Raw genomic sequence first — 20,164 nt, forward strand, 5'->3', positions numbered from 1 at the left:
ATTTTGAAAGGGGGGAAAACCAGGGAACAGTGGCTATTTTGTCAGGTAATCATAATCACAAAGTATTCTGCAATGACCTCCTGGTTACTATATTGTCTAAAAGTGTGTTCCTTACCTTGGGGAACTTAGTATACAGCCCTGCTCATTTCTTCACGAAGTTGGATTAGAGCATTAAGATAGGGCTAGAAAGAGCTTGGGTTTATTGGCATTAAAAATGGCAGTAATTAGCATATTCCAAATTTGAACAATTCTGTCAGTACATGAACAAACCAACCCAGTTTGCTACCCCAGTCCATTCAGTTTGTTGTTCTATGCTTGGCTTTCTCCTGTTTTCAAGCACTGAAGGTCAGGCAAATTGTGAATCAGAGATGAAATAAAACAGTAAAGCCAAAAAAAATTTTAAGGCTGGGCTTCAAGATGGGGGGCATTAAAAAAGCATTAAATCTTGCTCTCTGCAGTAACATGAAGATTGATTTGCCTGGAGTACTGCAATCCTGATAAAGGGGAGCCTAATACCTTTAAGCTTTACTATGCAAAGAATGCACAGTATGCACAGTTTGTATTTCAGAAGTGATGATCAATGGCCTCATTGCCCTGCAATTTGCAGTGAACCAACCCTAAACAGGAGCATACTGGCCACAAAACACAGCCCTGGTCCATGGCTCACACATCCTGCAGTGTTATCCTTAAACACTGGGGCTGTTCACAGGCATCTTCATAGAACTTTTACATCCTGAAGAATGCATTGAGTGTTCTGCCCTCCACATTGTGCCAAAAACATTCTGACAGCAGAAACATTTGATGTAATGCTTACTGCTTACAGATCCAGTATCTCGTTCCAGAGAGGGACTTTGAGGAAGTCTAACTGATGTTACACAATGTCATAAAGACATTTCTAACTCTTCATCTCTCAAAGAGCCCTGATGGCAAAAGTAGGTCAGGAGCTGGAAGAAGTTTGCTGGTCCCATCTCACACTGGGACTAAGGCAGGAGCATCCATCCCTCACCAGCCTTCCTGCATTACATGCCCATCATGGCATGACAGCACCGTGAACATCCTGGTGAACAGAACAACAGAGATGTCCCTCTTGAAAAATCAGCTGAACCAAAAAAAATTTCCTTCCAGTCTTCCAGCTCATCAGCACAACAAAAGGTAGAGAGATAATATCTGCCCCAAAGCTTAATGGAAATGCATTCACATTTCAGAAGAGGCTGACAAATGTCAGGGGCACAGAATTCTGCTGCGTTGCCTTTTCTGTTTTTAACCAGCTCACATCCCTGTTTACCTCAATGTGACGCACATTCCTCCTGCTTAGCTCCACTGATCTGGAAACCAAAGGCTCCTTCAAGATGAAATAAATTGTTCCTGTGGCAATGCCAAGGGGCTGATTTAATATAGTTTGGAGAGTTCTCAATTCAATTTCACACCCAACGATTGAGCTAAAAGAAAAATCCACACTTTACATTTTTTCTTTATAGGAACACTGTTATTTTACTGTATCATCTGCCACAGCTTTTCTGAGCACACCATATTTGAAGTACTCCAGTTCCAGATGCTGTATGAGCTCCCTGAAATGCTGGAAGTGCTCCTTCAAACCAGCTTGCAAAGTGCACATTCTATGACCAGATCCATTAGTTTCAACCCCAGTGCTGGGGAGTGTTATGTAGAGACATGATTCTTTGTTCCTTGAAAAGCTACATTTGATTCCAGTGCTGGCTACCATTATTGTGCAACATCACATAATAGTTGTCTTTTATTTTTCTCTTTTGCATTGGATTTGTCAGTGGGAAAAAAAAATCAAAACCTGAACAGATTTGTGGAAGACTTAATGCATTTGTTTTCCAAATAACAGCCTAACATTTTGGCTTGAGAATGGTAAAAATAATGTTAAGAACAAAGACATGAAGAAAATATTGAGACTGTCCTGAAAAAACAGCATATTTTTGTTTGCTTTAAGAATTCAAATAATAACTGAGTAGATAATGTATGTAGTGAACTCCAAGGGGCTCATCTGCATTGGATTAAGAGTGTTCATAGTGCAATACCAGCTATCGCTTTTGTCTTGTTCCTGTTGTTAAGCCCAACAATTAATTGGTAGCAAAAGGAACAAATTACTGTGTATATATTTCTAAAGTTCTTATTATCTTTATTTAGCACACAAAATAAGGAAGAAAAACAACCTTAATTAGTTTTTACCAAAAGCTGCTACATTTATGTTAATAAGGAATGTTCCAGGAGCAGATCTCTGCAGCGAAACAGTTGGTGCTGAGGACTTTCTGATCAGGTGCCACACACTGAATGCCCATTAGCAGTTGGAGCATATCAGGCATGCTGCTAGAGTGCATCTTCTATATGAATTTCATCTGAAAGGCATTCAGTTCATGAACTGCTCTGTGATGTGAACAAAAAGCACAGATGATGAAGAGAAACAGGAAAGTTGCCTCATAAGAATGCTCAGCTCAGACTCAAAATGCTAATGTAGACACAAGCCCGCATCTCTCATAAAAATAGTTAGCTGGCACTCCAGGAGAAGAATAAAACAACTCCACAGCCAAATTGAAGTGCTAGAGCCAATAATAAGTGACTGGTAGTCAAACCTGTGCACAAAACTAGGACTGAAATTATTTATTACGAGAAGCTGTGTGAAAATGATTCACATTCATAGAACTATAGAATGGTTTGGGTTGCAACACACCTTAAAGCTCACCTAGTTCCAAACCCCTGCCATGGGCAGGGACACCTTCCACTAAACCAGGTTGCTCCAAGCCCTGTCCCAGCTGGCCTTGGACACTTCCAGGGATGGGGCAGCCACAGCTTCTCTGGGCAACCTGTGCCAGGGCCTCACAACCCTCACATCAAAGAATTTCTTCCTAATAACTGTATACACTTTGATACCATAATAAAAGCTACATAAATATCCATCTTATTATGATACTATTTTTAATTATCTTTGGCAACTGCAGTTTCATGTCCTCAAGCCTTCTGAGGCCACCCCACTGTCCTGTTCCTGTGGTAAAACTTGAGGCCAGGACAGACCCACAGTCACAGTGGGAAACCACAGGCTCACAGGAAACCATGGGAGTAGAACCAGAGTTTTCATAACTCATTCTAAATCACTTGACTTCTACACAATCCTCAACTGGAGTACAGAAACATCAGCCTCTTAAAAGTCTGTTACTGAGACTGTGGAAATGTCAGGGTACACCTTTGTTGCTGTGATACAGAATCAGGATGTCAGTAGCAAAATGCTTTAGCAAAATGCTAAATGCAAGGATGAACTATCATGAAGGCAACACCACGAGCTGAGAAACTGTGTCTTATTTATACTCTTGGAGATGCAACATTGTAAAAGAACCATAAAATGCACACTACTTATTCCCTGACACTGTCAACCCAGTTAAACTAGAAAAATAAACAAGAACAAGCCATGGGACATTTTAAACTAATAAAATGCTTGCATTGCCTGTTCCTGATTTACTGTTTTGCCTACAGTGATCAACATTTATAGCATTTCAGCTGTTCTCATCAGTCATGGGGAATGCTTTCTCCGTCACCTCTAACACTGCAAACTGCATGAATAGGACTAAAAATACAGTTTCAACTTGTCTGAATTTGGAAAGGGCGCTGACAATTTTGAAAGTGACTATGAAGCAAAAAAAAACCCGAGCAGAACAGAATCTAATATCATGCAGGTCCATAAATGTTACTTAACTGATAAAAAAAGGTACAAGGGAAACTCCTGACCCACCAATGCACATCCTCTCATCATCATCCTCTCTCTACTTCCTCTGCAGCCCACAGTCAGTGACACCCCCAGTCACAACCAGCAGCACTGTGACCACTGTCTAATGCTCTGCTTGTTCTGTTTGACTGTTCCTTGCTCTTCCCAGTCTGTCCCAACCATCTGTCACTCCCTGTCTTACACTTCATTTGCAAATTACTCGAGCAGGTCTGTTGTCTGTACATGAGCAGCTCCTAGGAGCTGCAGCCTCTGAGGCTCTTTGTACAGTGAAGATAAACCAAGGATGGGAATACTTTGCATCCAGTCAAGTGGCTGAGTGGAGTCTTTAGCAAACCTACATCAACTATAAGTAAATGGTGTTTCTGAATTAATGGCATCAACAAAAGTATCAGAGAAAAACATGTAAGGAAGTGGTGAAAAGAAAACTAAAGAAAAAATCATCAGTGGGCCGGAAGAGAAGGAAACGTCCTGTTTACAAATGTGACAAATTGGGGAATATTGACATCACATCCATATATATCACATATGTCTTTGGCTGGACTAAAAACAAGGAGTGCAGGAGGTCAGGGAGAGGATTCTGCCCCTCTTCTGCATCCAGCATTGAGGACCTCACTGCAAAAAGGACATGGACCTGGATGGAGCAAGTCCAGAGGAGGCCACATGCTCAGAGGAATGGAGCACATTTCCTTCTGTAGCTTGACAGTGAAAATCCATGTTCATCATCAATTCTTTATGCATATTTTCTTTTTAACCTAATTTGCTCCTTGTAGTCCTTCTTTCACTAATTGTTTATAAGAGAACGATTGCACTTGATGCATTTATTTGAATGGATTTTTTCTTCCTTTTTTTTTTTAATTACATAGGATATAGACTTTCCCCACAACAGGAATTGTGCTAAAATGTAAAGACATCAGTGTAAATAAATAAATAAATAAATAAACATATATATAAAATTTCAGTTCAGAAAAAGGAATAACTGTAGGTAACAGCTTATTCCTCCTAACTTCAAACAGCAGAACTTCCACAGACTAAAATGTTAATGTTCATACATTGCATTGAAAGAGTCATAAAAGACTGCGAGTTTTTCATTCTCCCACATCCACTGATTTGGTGCCCTCAGAGGAGGCTCAAATGAGCTATAATCTGCTGGGTATAATTCCTCTTAATGCTGTTATCAATCTGACTTTGCAGATCACGGGTAAAAATGGATGGAAAGCATCTGCATAAACAGAGATGATACACTCTCCCCTCCATGCTGCTTCTAGATTGTCACTGGAACCCCCAGTTCAGCAGTGACCTACAAAAACACTGAAGATGCTTTCCAGTTTGAACAAATTTCAGTGGAAAAAAAAAAGTGCTTGAAACATTTTGAAGAGGCTGTTTTCTTCCCCATCAGAGGTCCCAGTCTTTAGAGGATGCCAGGATCTCAAGCTGCACAGATGCTGAAATACCAAGGGACCACCACACAATGGTTTACCTGCCTATTAAAAATATTTCAACAGCATATTTTAATTTCCAGTATACACCAAAATGCTAAATTAGCTTCTAGAACTTTACAGTGTTACAGGACCTCACGACATCAAGAATTTAGCACACATCAGAAAACTGGGCTTGTGCACAACAGGAAAGAGGATTTGTGTGGTCTTAGTAAGCAGATTCCAGCAAGCAGAAAGGCTGAGATGACAGATACAGGTTCTGTACTGGGTACAGAAGGGTAGAAAAATAAGCAGAGATTTCCATCTGACTCAACAGCCATAGTACCATGCACTTCCAGGCAGCACAGGGAATTTCAGTCTTACAGTGATATAATTGTTTTATTAGGCAGATGGAAGGAACCCCAGGGTGAAAAAGCAAATATTCCTGACCAAACTGCTCCCATGTCATTTTTCAACCAACTGGAAAATTTCCAGTTGGCACGAATTCTGTTTAGAAACAAGAATTGGAAAGTAGACTAATCCTATCTTAGAGTTAAAACTAGCACTGCTCTTCATCAAAATAATTTTCATTTCCTGATGTGAAAAATATATCAGTAGCAGCATGATATTAAAAAGATACTGGACTGGGATTATAAAACTGAAGCTGCTCTCCACAGATCCAGAGGAATTGGTGAGAAGGAACGAACCCTGTGACTGGCAAGTAGGGTTGTAACAAATGGAGATTTTCTTCTTTTTATGAACAGGTTTTTTACAAATAAGTAGGACTCAAAAATAATCAGTATTCCATAGTTTCTTGCCCTGTGGCACTGTTTCACACTGGCTCTGTTTCTGTTGCATTTGCCCTACAAATGTTGCCCTGCATTTTCTGTTGCATTTGCCCTACAAATGCCCTTGTGCCATTCTGGAATGCTGGAGACAAACGTGCAGAACCAGAGAGCATCCAGAGCTGGAAGGGACCCACAAGGATGACCAAAGTCCAACTCCTGGACCCAACAATCCCACCCTGTGCCTGAGTGTTTTCCAAACACTCCTTGAGCTCTGTCAGCCTTGAGGCTGTGACCATTCCGTGGGGAGCCCACTCAGTGCCCAATCACCCTCTGGGGAATCCCACTTAAGCCTCCCATGACACAGTGCAGACTCAAGGAGTCTGGCTTTGAGGTCAAGGAGATTTTTTTGGTGCAAAGAGATTCTAAATGACAGGAGAAGAAGTGGGATGCCAAATCTGGTGGAAGCAGTCATCAAAATAAAGGGAAGCCACCTGTGGAAGTTACATCTTCAGAGTTCAGAGGGGGTCCCAGACCACTCAGCTTGATGCATGGACCGTGCCTGCATCCAGCTGTACATCACTGCACTGCAGAAGCAGCATCAGTTGTAGCCCCAAGAACAGAATTTACAGTTTTGAATTGAAATTGAAATTGAAATTGTGTATTTAATCACTATGGGATATTCGTATTAAATTAAGAAGGGCAAATTACCAACTAAAAGTGAATACATTCATGCTCAGCATAGTCCAGACTTTATCCAAGGGATACTCAAACCAGAAACACAATAGGACTGGATTTGTTACACATAAACTTCAGATTTAATGGAAGACATTAGGGGGGAATAAAACAATGAGGGTACCTTCATATATAAGTAAGTGGTCTCAACTGAAAGAGGTCAGGTTTAGATTGGGTATCAGGAAGAAATTCTTCCCTGTGAGGGTGGTGAGGCCCTGGCACAGGTTGCCCAGAGATGCTGTGGCTGCCCCATCCCTGGGAGCATTCAAGACTAGGTAGGACAGGGCTTGGAGCAACCAGGTCTATGGAAGGTGTCCTTGCCATGACAGGAGGTGGGACTGGATAATTTTTAAGGTCCATTGCAACCCAAACCAGTATGTGATTCTCTAATATTATGATTCTAAAATAGAGTAATTAAATAGGTACTAACCTGCAGCATTATCGTCCACACCTCATTTTACACACAAGAGTACACTCCCATTATACAGTCATTTTACCATACGTATACCAACTACTTATTCCCAAAGTAAATTCCCCTTATCCAAGACCTTTTATTTATAGAATTGGTACTCTCCTTTGCTCTGCTTCTATTTCAGTATACAATACATAAATGATAAAACTGGGTAATAGTTAAAGCTTAAGCAGGAATTTTGCACTAAGACCATGACATGAAAAAATATTCTATACTGTATTCTAGGATGCAGCATGCATTGAGTAAACTCTTGTTTCATGACTACGACTGTATGCCATACAGTGATATACTGTATGCATACTCCTTCTCCAAAAATATTACCACTTTGGGAGTTAGGATTGCAGGCAGCTTGCTTTACATCACTACAGTTTTTCAACAGTGTCAGTCTAATAATTTGCTACAAAAGCATGAAGCAGGTAGCTAAACATCTTTCCTCTTTATTCACTTATTAAAAAAAAAAATCGGGCAAAAACACATCAGCTCCCAAGCCTCTAAAATTTTAAGTACGCTAATAATTTACCTCTGTCTAACATAAGCAGCATACTCATTTCTGCTGTGGTCCAGCATTTGGCTTTGCTCCCAGCTGTCTTGATTAATAAGAATTTTTTTTAGCTCAACAGCTCTCAGATTGTGGTTCAAGGACTGGCAGCCGCCTGCAGAAAGCTGGCTGGTCACACAGCCCTGCAGTTCCCCTCATGGAATCAGCTGTTTCTAAAGATAAAGGTACTACTTTTCACACATCAGTGGTTTTCTTCTTAGGCTCTGTAAACAAGGTAGCAACATGAAATCTCCTTTCCAGACAAGAAAATGTGCATCTGAAAACTCTAACCAGTCTCACCAGAGACAAACAGCACAGCTGCAACAGCAAACTTGGGCTGGAGCACCTCTCCTCTAAGGAAAGGCTGAGAGAGTTGGGGCTGTTCAGCCTGGAGAAGAATAGGCTTTAGGAGTTCTGATGTTTATGGCAGCCTTGGGATACTTAAAAAAGATAAGATGGAGAAAGACTTACAAGAAAGACAGAGAGAGACTTTTACCAGGGCCTGTAGTGACAGACAAGGAGCAATGGGTTTAAACTAAAGAGGGCAGGTTAAGATTGGACCTAAGGTAGAAATTCTTCCCTGGAAGTGTCCAAGGTCAGTTTCGATCAACAAGGGATAGTGGAAGGTATCCCTGCCCATAGCAGGGCTGGAACCAGATGATATTGGAAGGTCCCTTCTAACCCAATCCATTCAGTGAATTCACATTTGTTTTGCTAACAGAAGAGTGATACTGCTGCTAATTATCCACTGCCATTCACTAGAACTCAAGAGATTTGCATCACACAACTGTTTAGTCATGTGAATGTTTTTATACAGCTGTGATTTTGATTTATTTCTTTTTGCACTAAGTTTCATCGTGTTGTTTAACCAAGGGGTGTTCAGAATTTTGACCCTGCCCTACCAAGCCAGTGTCATTCACACTTTTTTTGAGGCTCTTCCCTTTTGACTGCTGTCATTATTCTCAACCTGCTTGCAGGAAGGAACATGTGAGCTCATCTACTTAAATGGCTTCACCATCTGAGAATCAACTGGTTCTGGTTTAGACATTCTGTAAACAACTATGCACCCACTTTATGGAAATTATATTTGGAGTGTAGATTACTTATGGAAATGACTTGAACTGTGTGAAAGCTTTAGTCAAAATATCTACACTCCACATCTCCTTTATCTCACTTACCCCATTGCCCTGTCAAACAAGGAAAGTACATTGATTTGACATGACTTGGTCTACACAACCCAGGCCTAGTTACTTCCAAACTTATTTCCAAAATTTGAGTCAGATAAAAATACCTTTAATTGTCCAGGTCTTTCTTCTCTCCCCTTTTTAGACATAATGTTTTTTTTTTATCTCCCATCCTCAGCAGTCTCTTTATAACCTATGAATTCTTAAAGATAATTTCAAATACTAAAATATTATTTCAGCTGCATCCTAAAACATACTTAGGTAGATTTTAACAGCTCCTGTACACTTAAATATCTGTCTTACCCCTGCATTTTTAGCAGTTTTTCTCTGCTCTGGCCACTCCTATCGTTGCTTTTTCTATTAATTTAGGCAATTATCTGTGTTATTATATACCATTAATTAAATCAGTTACACCAAAACTCTACCCACATTATGTATCTTGCTATTAATGGATTTACACATTGTTTTCCTCTTAATTGTTATACAAGACTTCCCTTGTTCTTATTTAAAACCTCTGATAATGGAAACCTATTTTGTGATCTTGCACACTTGATTTTCACATTATATTTAAATCCTTAAACTGCTCCAAAGCAAGAGGAGTATCTGATCTAGCCCTAACATTCTCTCATTGTATGTCCCATCTGTCCTTTGCATCAGGATAGATAATCTCCATTATGCATTCAAAAGTGCCTCCTTAGCTGCAAATTTTCATGTTCTTCTTGGTCTCTCAGATAATCTTTTTAGGAGACACTATTTACCAGCTCCATAAGGTCAGTGAAAATGACTTTTCAGAAAAATTATTTTCCTCTGACTTCAGACTTTATTTCAAAAGCTAACTTCAAAATAATTTTCACCAACAGTACTTGCCATTATTAATTCATTCAACTGCTAAAATCAAACCTGAAAATCAAATAAAATTACCTACCTCCATGTGCTAAACCTGCACCCAGAACAGTCTCATAATTTGATACATGCCCTACTGTATCACCTACTGTTTGGATATTTCCAACAGGCTAAAAATTACTGTTATTTGTTTCTAGTATCATCTACCACACTGAACAAAAATAACAAGGGAAAACACAAAATTCGTTCTTGCATTCCAGGAGGATGAAGCAGAAAGACAGAGCATGTGGGAATAAAATATATAAAAAGAGAATACATTTGATTTTTTTTGGGTAATGTTTCCAAATTATTTTCTGTCCCATGTGTGCATATGTAGCTTAGTCTAGTTATGTGCAATTGTTTAATTCCTCGTGAGACATTTAACAGCAAAAAGTTTTGAGGCAGGAGCTGAAAGCACCTGAAAGAGTGGCAGCAGCCCAGAGTACCCATTCACAAAGGGATTTTGTTACCTGGAGATGGGATGGAAGCCTGTGGAAGATGCTTTCAGTAAAGCAGAAAGCTGTCAAGATTAATTTAACTAAGGTTTCAATGATGCTTAACACCTGCTTGATGAAAGCTTTGTCACAAAATCCTCCTTTTCTTTAGACTATCAATGGGTTTTTCCAGCATCTGGTATCATCTTCTGCCCTTAAATCATTCCACTACAGCACAAGAAGTCAAAGTCATCTGTTCTCACCTTGGTCGTCCATTATTGCTCTTGTTTTCATCAGCTCTCCTTCACTCCCAACTCCCCTGCTGCTGTCACCCCCACAGACACCAGTCTTGCCACCACCTGCCACAACCTGCCCCAGCCTCCACAGGAGTTTTCCCTACCCACTCTTGGTCCTTCCCAGCAGAGGAACTTCATCAGAGTGACTTCCCTTCTCCCAGTCCCCATGCTCCCCTTCCTCATTTTGGCCACATTTTGAATAACAACTGATTTCCTCCTCCCTCAGCTCAGAACAGTTCCACCTATGATCTGCCCCTTAAAGATACTTGCTTCTCTTAAAAAAAGGTATTTAACCATTATTTGTTCATCTGCCTAACACCCGCACATCTGACCTACATGAATAAAAGGACAAGTGAGATTTCAGCAGAGTGGCTTCTCTCTGGCTGTGCAGCAGAAGTCCTGCTGCATGATCCCTCCACCTTTTAACAGCAAACATCCCTCACTGCAACAGATCAAGCAGAGAGATTCTTCTGCAAGTGACAAATTGAGCTGCAGAAACTCCCCTGTACAGCTGCCTGTTGCTACTGCTTGGAGCTCGACAGGTTCATTTGGTTTCTCAGCTCAGGGACTATTATTTCAGCAGGTGGAACTACCTGGTGCTGCAAAACTGGAAACTCTTCCATGCTCCTGATAAATATGAAGCCATCCCATAAGATAAAGTCAGTCTTTCTGTCTGTCAGAATCTAATGCAGATTCTGAAAAGCAGCAAGTTCGGCTTAATTAAAATCAAAACAACAAACACACATACACCCCAACAAAAACAAACCACAAAAACCCCCACCAAAAACCAACCAAAATCAGCTACCGACTCAGCAAAACTCCTTGGTCTCTGGAAAATGCCTAGAGCTCAAAGACATTTGAAACTGAACATCTAGAGAACATGATTAATAAAAACAAGAATTATAAATTACACCAGCTCTGCATGCCAAATCCAGTTTCCTAATCAGAGAACTTACTTCCTGGTTCCTTAGTTTTCCATCTGTAAATGAGAACATTTGGAAATTTTTACCTATAACATCACCTTGAGGTTCTCTAGCAACTCAGGTGTACAGAAGAGAAGGTGCCATGGAGATGCTGCTGCAGCATCCAGCTCTACACGGACCCACCCAGCTGTCCCTGCAAGGACAGCAGAGCTGTTTGCTCCATCACAACTGCTACAACCAAAGGCTTCTCCTTGATTCAGCACCAACAGAAATTCCATGTGGGGACAGTTAAAGGCATCACAAGGACACTGATGTTGTGAGAAGGTGGTCTGTGCTTCCAGGAATGGACATGGACAAAGCAGAAATCAGCTGGAAACCACATGCTGGAGCCACTCTCCATGGCTGCATGTGCTTTTTAAAGGCATTGCCAATAAGGAAAAGAAAGGGGAGAAGTCTCCCCTTTCCCTGGGGGAAATTTTAATTCTGTTGGCCTTTAGAAGGAGAAGTTGGCTATTGAAAATCATATTAGTGGGGGAAATCTTCAGGAAAGGCTTATGCACACAATGCCGGTGCCACTATAAATATGTGCAAGGAAAACACACAGTCTTCCAGCAAGTGGCCACTGACTGGAGGCTTTGCTTGGCCGGTTTCTGGTCCTGTGTATTAGCCAAGTGTTTGACAAACTGTGGTCCAATTTCCTCAGTGTCTTTTTGCCAAGGAAGAATTCTCTGCTCAAGACCGCACTGTCACGGTTGTTTGCACTCTAGCATATGACTGGGCAGCATCTTCCAAAGCAAACAGGCTGCTGAGCATTTGAATGATCAAAACTGAGTAGATGATTTAAGGCCTCTGGTAAAATCATCCCTAGGAAATATTAAAGGAAGACCTCTCCAACCACAAAGCATTTATATTAGTCTATGAGCAAAAAAAAAAAAAAAAATTACTATAAATTACTAAAGATACATAAAAAGTTGTGCAGACCTCTGCCTCAGAACCTGCAACACTGCTCAGTATCAAATCTTAGTCGTGCTAAGCAGCAGCAAACAGCATCTGTAAAATTTGAGACAAAAGAGTGCACATATACAGCACCTTTAGAGGAAAATGAGACTGGATCACTCCAGATCTGAAAATAATGTGTCATTCAATTTTTTTTTTTTTTTTTTGAGAAGAAGAGAAAGAACTTGGGGACTTTATCTCTCTCGGTTCTTCCGAAATTTTTATTTTAAATTTTTAATACTTTAAATAATTATTTAATGAAAAATCAGTATCACACATGTATCCATATTACAAGTAAGTCAATCTACAGCTACACTGATTAATTCTTCAAATCTGCTTAAGAAAATCACCATCTCTTCAGTGCACCTTACACAGGCTGGGCCATTTGTCAGTAGAATTCCAAGATCCATCTTGCCTTATATACCTGCCTTGAATTAATTCTGCACCTTCTACCAAAGCATTTGAGTTGTTATTTATTTTCATTTGACAAATTACTCATTGTCTAGCTGTCCATATGAAAGGGAAATAATCTTCATGTGACTTCCAATAGAAAGGAGGATCAGAGAGAATACAAAGCCCTCTGACTTGCTTTGCTGTTCCCTGTTAGCATTAAAAGGGTGAAGAAGGAGAAGCAGAAGCTTTGCCATATTCAGAGGTGTGCAAACATCTGCAGCTGCCACCAACCTCTGGTGAAATAGCAGCACCCCCTTCTTCTGAGGCAAGGGAAAAGCGAGTACAAATAAGTGAAGATCAGCCTAAAGAGCATATTATGGCCTTTAGAAGTCTTACCATTCTAGCATTTCTTTGGGAACTTCCCTAAAGAGTTCAGCTGTCTTCGCATAAGGGTGTTAGAAGGACAGAGACAAAGCCCAGCCTGTGACTGGAACTGGAGCACCTCAGTGTGCAGCAGCACTGGCTGCACAAGCCCCAGCTTTGCTGTCAGTCTCTCTGTGCTGACCCTGAAGACAAGAGCAGGGTCAGTGTCCTGGAAACAGCACTACAGCATTTGGAAAGCTCCTCTCCATTACTTGCTCCAGATCAACACAGACAGTAAGCAGAGATCAAATGACAAGCACATTTCTTTCTCCAGCAGAACTCTTAGATCATACAGATTTCACAGACTCAACCTTGTTTGCAATTAGAAAGAACTACCAACTACAGAAAATACCAAGAGAAGGTACAGAGCAGGCCTTTCTAGCCATCAGGGTATTTTTGGCAGTCATGCTGTTATTTGCTTTCCTCCTTATAGCCCGTCTGTGAAGTCTTATGACTGTGCAACAGACTCTTCCCACGGATCAAGCTCACATGGCTAAGGAGAAGGATGTAAAGGCAGAAACCCAGAAACTCTCCCAGCAAGTCATGCTTCCTGCCACTGGACAGCTGGCACCATCCAGAGCAACACTTCTCCCCCTTTCTCCAGTTTTCTTCACTTGACTCTGGCCTCAGAACACTTAAACTTTAAACCTCAGAACACCTTTGTGAATGAGCCACTTAGGCAAGTGGAGAATTGAAATGGAGAGCAAAAACCACAAGCATCTAGTGTGTTTTTGCCCTTTAGACTTCAGAAGTTTAGACTGCTAAACCTCTCATAGGCAACTGCAGGACAGTGACTGAACCTCCAACCCATCCATCCCAAACAATTCCCATTAGCAGGGTGCTCACAGATTGACAGAGATACTGTTCCAATGGGGATTAATCCTCCAAAGCAACAGTCCAAACAGTGAAACTATTCCTGCTATTTCTCTTTGCTGCCTGGTTCATGTACACATTGGGTTTTTTCCCTGTGTTAAGATAATGGTCCCATCCATATTACATTACTCTCTTCAGGATGTGATCCATCTGGATCATTAGTATTTCTTCTCTCTTACAGTAATGCCAAGTTACCCCAGTCCTATCTTGTTTCTGAATAGAATGGTCTGTGTGAACAAAAATGAAAAGAGAATATGTAGAATTAATCATATAAAAACACATTGCTTAGAGTAAGAAATACAAGTTTAAATTCTCTTCCACTGTTTCAGTGATGTCTGGAATTTCTCTATTAGAAATAAACAAGATATTCATTACCTAATTGCTTATGTAACAAAGATCATTACATGAAATTATCATCTAGAGGCACTGAAAGAATCTTAATTAACCAGGTGAACTTCAAAGCAGAACTGCACTTCGTGATTTCTCTGGTTGCCTTCTCAGCTCTTCTAGTTCCTGATCTATAGTCAGTACATGTTGATTAGCCTGACCCAATTTCTGGATTAGAAAAGACAACTCAAAGCAGCAGCTGATCAGAAGTGAAGGGCTTGTTGGATGGGTTTGTGGCTGCCAAAGCCACGGTGTCAGTGCTGGGGGCCAGCTGCCACTGCCAAGGTACCCATACAAGCCTCTGTTGATCAAAAGGATGAGCAGCTCCAAATGCAGCAACTAAAAAGCTTTATCTTCAGCACTACAAAACTGCTCCCCTGTTCCAGAGGCCAAATGGAAACAGAGTGTTTCCAAGCCTGACTGCCAGATGCTAAGAGCATAATGCCTACAGAATAAGGTCTCCTCCAGAGGTGGAAAAGCAGCAATAAGCTGGAGAGCTCCCTCTGCTCCAAGTCCTGTGCCCAAAGCCAGATTTATGTAAGAACTCCCCAACTCTGAGGGACTGATGCTCTTGAGAAGTGGCAACTTCCAGGAGTCCCCACTGCCACCTGCTGTGGAAACTGCTGCTCCAGGGCCCCAACACTCCAAGCTCTGCTACTGCAGTCCTGGCAAGCTCCTCAGACTCCCAGCCTGCAGCTGTGGCCAACACATGCTGCAAAGTGAAGAGCAATGGCTCCGTGTTGCCAGCATCCTTCTCCCAAACCTCATGGGAGAACAATGGCTCAGTAACACCAGCATCCCTCTCCCAAGCCTCATGTCAGTTCTAAACCTAAACTGAATTTAAAGTGAGATATCCTGTAAGCATATCCCAAACCCTGAACACAACCCTTACTGACAGCAGAGAACTATTCTACAGGACTAACAGCTCATCTTAGCAAATCTCACCGAACACCACACGTATTCTAAGATCTTCAGTCTTTGTTCTACCACTGAGGGAACATTCCCTTCACACAGGGAGACGATTCCCTGCAATAAAACCTTCTGTTGGAGAAGTGACAATAGCCTGGACTTCAGTTGTCAATGATACCTGTGCCTTCAGCCTGACCCACAAAAGGTCAGGGTAGGTGAAGACAGGAATTCACAGGGTAAGTGAAGACAGGAATTCTGCGCTTGCTTTTGCTCTTCAACTTCCACACCCATCTTTTCTCAGCAACAGCCTCATTCCTTTTTAACCCTAAATCTGTTCCTCAGCCTATCAAAGTCAACATAAACTTTTCTATGCCATGACCACACTGTCACCAAAAAACCTCACTTTGAAGTGAACCCTTCTGCATAACAAAAAAAAAAAAAAAAAAAAAAAAAAAAAAAAAAAAAGGCAATACTTTTTTTTCCCCTGCAGTTCTCCTGGAAATGAGCAAAGAGCAGTAGGTTTCTCCAGCTTTACATTATCAGCAGCAGTGAAACTTTCACAAAGAGGGTGCCCACACTGCAGGCGGCTGCTGCATGGGGAGCCTGAGGATGAGCACAGAGCTGGCCACAGCCTTCTCAACAGAGTTTGGGGACAGCCCAGCGGAAAGGGGCTGCAGGGAGCCGTGGGTCACGGAGCACACACTGCTCACAGCCTCTGAGCCAGGCAACTTCGAAGTAGACTTTGCATTTCTAAGCTGCAGTGCAGTCTGCAGTGCAGTCCTCACTGTAAATATACCAAAAGTCTTTGCAATCAACATTTTAATTCAAACATAAGAGAGGGGAAAAAGCAAAATAGGACAGTTTTAACCAAAGCAAACAAGGTACAGAAAGTCCAAGTAACACAAAAGTGTTACAATTCCTGTAATGTCTCAGTAACCCTTTTGTTCTCTTACCTCATATTCCTGGCCCACACGTTATAGATGCTGCAGCTTAAATCAGGCTAATCTAAATCTTACCCAAGTCACTGGAATGCTTTCTGCTAATTTATGTTAGTCAAAATTTTGCTTTTGCATTGCTACTGACATATGAGTAGCATAAGGATACAAGACGCTCAATACAACTTTAATTTCTTGCATGATCTTACATCAAACATGGACCAGACACTAAAAGACCCAGGTACAAGATCATATCGATGCAGGTGTAAATCCTGCATGTTAAAAGAAAATGCTCTCAAGTGAAAAAAAAAAAAAAAAAAAAAAAAAAAAGAGAAAAAAAAGAAAAGCAAAAAGAGAAAAAATGAATAAGCAGATAAACATTTTACTACTTCAAAATAATACAAGAAACATGTCCCAGTTCAGGAAAGACTCCTCACCTGAATAATTCCTCTGAATTACTCACTTTTTCATCTCTAAATTCACTATTAAACTGTTAGCAAAAAGCTTCTTAAATTAAGAAGAATTTCTTGATGCCAACACAAAAACATCTGTATAAAGTATAAATGATCTCACACTGTAACAGACTAACAGGCAAATAAAAAAACCTCAGAGCCTCTTGCAAATCCAAGTAGTTTTATTTCCAGTGGCTTCAGTGTTTGACTCAGAACCAAACAGAACAGAGGTTCAAAATTTGACCTCCAATTGGCAAATCCTTTTTACCCTGTTCCAGTCTTTCAGTACTAAGAACCAACAGATTAGAAACTAATTTTGTCTGTACCTTTGTCCTTTATAAACTGCTGAATATCACTGTATTACATCTATGAGCTCTTTCAGATGATCTGTGAAAAGCATACTTAGAATTCCTCTTTCAAAGTTAATTCGCAGTGATTTTCCTGCAGTAATATGAGAATAAATGAAAAAGATAATTGATTTCAACAGTAAGCAATTACACACAATGACTTTTCTACAGCAGTTGTCTAATTAAGAGCTTATGAGCCCTGAATATCAAGCCTTAGATTTAAGCATTGTTTTTCAGGTATGCATATGATATGCAAGATGCATAACTTTTTGTGTTCTGTTACACTGCAGATGTACAAAGATACTTACTATAAACTTTTAGCCCTTCACAAAAGAATTATGTTTGCATATTTGATTTGAATGTGAAGGAAAGAAACAGCTACTGTTCAACTGAGTAAAAATATCCGAAGGTTATCAACATCAATAAATAACATTTATGACAAGGCTGATCTAAAAAGTGACACTGGACTAAAAATAACTTGACAAAATTAACAATGAAATATTTTTTTATGAATATGAAACATGCATATGCACAGATGTCAGTTATATAACCCATTTCTTACATCATTAAAGAGTAAACACCAGGCTATTCTTTCAGCTTATCAAAACACAGTAAAAAGCAGGCACATTTGCTTTGATATATTTCTCTCCCCTAATTAGCAGATTTTTTTTTAACTGCGTTTCTTTTACCACCGCAGCAGAATCTCATTTGCCCCTTATTGTCAGTTGCTACATACAAATGCCTATTGCTCCCAAAGGCTTTTCTAAGAAGCAACAAAAGGATTGCAGGCGCATACCTTAACCTCTTGGCTGGCAAAAACCTCCACATCAACCCCACAGGCAACCAGAGTGGAAACATCACAGTCCATGCTACGGGCTGGCATCCCCCGCCTTTGTACACAGAGTTAGGCAAGCTCAGAGTCACAAACGATGGAAGAAAACAACAAAAGAATAAAAAAAAAAAATCTTCAGTACTGCAATTGAACAGTCCAAGATTCAGTTTCAGCGCTGGCAATGCCTGCAAGCCTCCAAGACGAGCTCTGTGCACTTAAAGTGAGTTGCTGGTTGCCTGTCCCCCGTACACCCACCAACTGAGCAGGCACAGCATAGTAACAGCGCTATTCCATCTCTCATGGCAATGACATCACCACAAAGACTGACATAAGCTAAATCTATTTTTTCAACCCTTTTATCTCTAGGCAGCACGGTGGATCAAATTGAACATGATTATGTGCTAAATCTGTACTCGGACTAAATCAATTCGAGCAGCGTTCACTGTCAACTGAGTCATAGCTGTTGTTTCAGCTGAGTGCTTATGGTGGCAAAAAAAAAAAAAAAAATAAAAGAGATCGCCTGACACTGAAAGCTCCACTCCCGAGTAAATTAACCCACCCTTTAAAGCCACTAATCTCAAGGTAACATTTGTTACTTTACTATACTTGAAAATCTACAGCAGAGCACTAATAAAAAAACCCTCAAATCAACAAAATCTCAGCACTCTGCTTTTAATAGCTCTAAGTCCTCTTTTTTAATAAAGCACACTCTACAACCCCACACATGGGATTAGAGAACATCTAGTCCTGCCATCAGCAGTGATCAACACACTGCAAATTTGATGCCAGTGCTTTGCATCCACTTGCACTGTGACTCATCCCCAGGAAGATCAGAGGCATGTCTGTGTGCAGCCTGGAAGTCAATGCCCCTTCAAAGAACAGAACATGAAAATTTCCTTGAAATTAGGACTTCACATTAGGCAAACTTTACACCATCCATTCTAAGGGTTAACCCTTCACAAATAGAACTGCATTCAACAAAAGAAACAAGTAGAAGTGAAGATGCTTTACACCTGCTGACTTAGTGATCTGTTTATTCTTTGCAAATTTTATCATTTTTTTATGATAGAAATAAAATATCTACATGTCCAGGACTTCTGAAGTGATTTTTATCCCAGACTGGCACCATTATTTTTCCTCTACCAGTTCATTTTGTGATCCCTAAATTACTATTAATTGTTGTAGGCCTAGAATTGGTATTTATGGATACATCAGATTAATAAGGAGAATTAAATATTTAACTACTGGTATGAACCTAGGAGTAGCTTATGACTCAGTGTAAGAGACTGCTCTGCTTACCTCCACTTCACTCACAGATAAACTCCTAATTATACTAACATTAGGTGTTAGGAGGAAATTCTTTACTGTGAGAGGGCAGTGACATTAGATGCTGAGACAAATGAGCCAATATCGCTTATCAGAGCATTCTTTTTCAAGTTCTATTAAATAATTTTCCCACTTTTCAACTTGCATTTATAGCAACCTCCCCAGCAGTAATCACAAACTAAGATCCACAGCCTGGACAAAAACCTAACCCACCCGTAAATATTTTAGAAACCTAGACTATACAGACCAGCAGAAATGGATACAGCAGCAGAAGGCAGAAAATGAATCAATATTGTTTGCCACGATTATCAATTCCTTTGTGCACTGGTCACTTTATCACTGTCAAGATTTTTCATAAACCACAGGAAACCACTTTTTAGAAAGAAATTGAAGTTAACATTTTTGTGAGTGTTTATAGGACCTTTTATTCATACATTTGAATATAATATATATGTGCTAACAGAGAAAAAAATCCATAAAGGCCTGATTGAGGTTGTAGGCAGACAGCAATGGAAAAATCATGGCATCAGAAAAGTGAGAAGCCATTAAGTGCTACCAAAGAGCTGGAAGGAAACACTGAAAGCAAAGACGAGTTGTGTCTGAGTCTTATGAAAGTTTTAGCAGTGATGGACCAACAGGATGAAAACAAAATAAGTATTTGGGAAAGGAAAATATCAAGAACCAGATGATGATGGTCTCTAAGGTCCATAAAAGCATCCAGAGTGAGAGTGATGCCTGGCCTGAGTGTGGTTCCGCAGCAGTGATGGAAAAAAGATCTTGCATTATAGAACTACACCGGATAGTTCTGGAATTCTTTCTTTCCTTTCTTGTTCTTTAAAAACTGTCACGTATAAATTTCAATAGCCTTTATCTTCTTATGAAAAC

General features: G+C 40.3%; 1 protein-coding gene across 3 annotated transcripts in view; it reads right to left on the bottom strand.

The window, feature by feature from the left end:
* Positions 1 to 20,164, bottom strand: part of RCAN2 (regulator of calcineurin 2) — an 80,733-nt gene that overhangs the window by 19,792 nt on the left and 40,777 nt on the right. The window contains exon 1 of one of the 3 annotated variants that reach the window (XM_068183263.1): positions 17,918 to 18,210. The exons of the other annotated variants lie outside the window; for them this stretch is intronic. Within the exon in view, the coding sequence (XP_068039364.1) occupies positions 17,918 to 18,004 (87 nt within the window). The 5' untranslated portion in view covers positions 18,005 to 18,210. Of the gene's footprint in view, positions 1 to 17,917; positions 18,211 to 20,164 lie in introns of those variants that run through there. 3 annotated transcript variants of the gene reach the window in all.

Source organism: Anomalospiza imberbis, chromosome 3 (assembly GCF_031753505.1).
Source record: "Anomalospiza imberbis isolate Cuckoo-Finch-1a 21T00152 chromosome 3, ASM3175350v1, whole genome shotgun sequence".
In the NCBI taxonomy this organism is placed as follows: Eukaryota; Metazoa; Chordata; class Aves; order Passeriformes; family Viduidae; genus Anomalospiza; species Anomalospiza imberbis.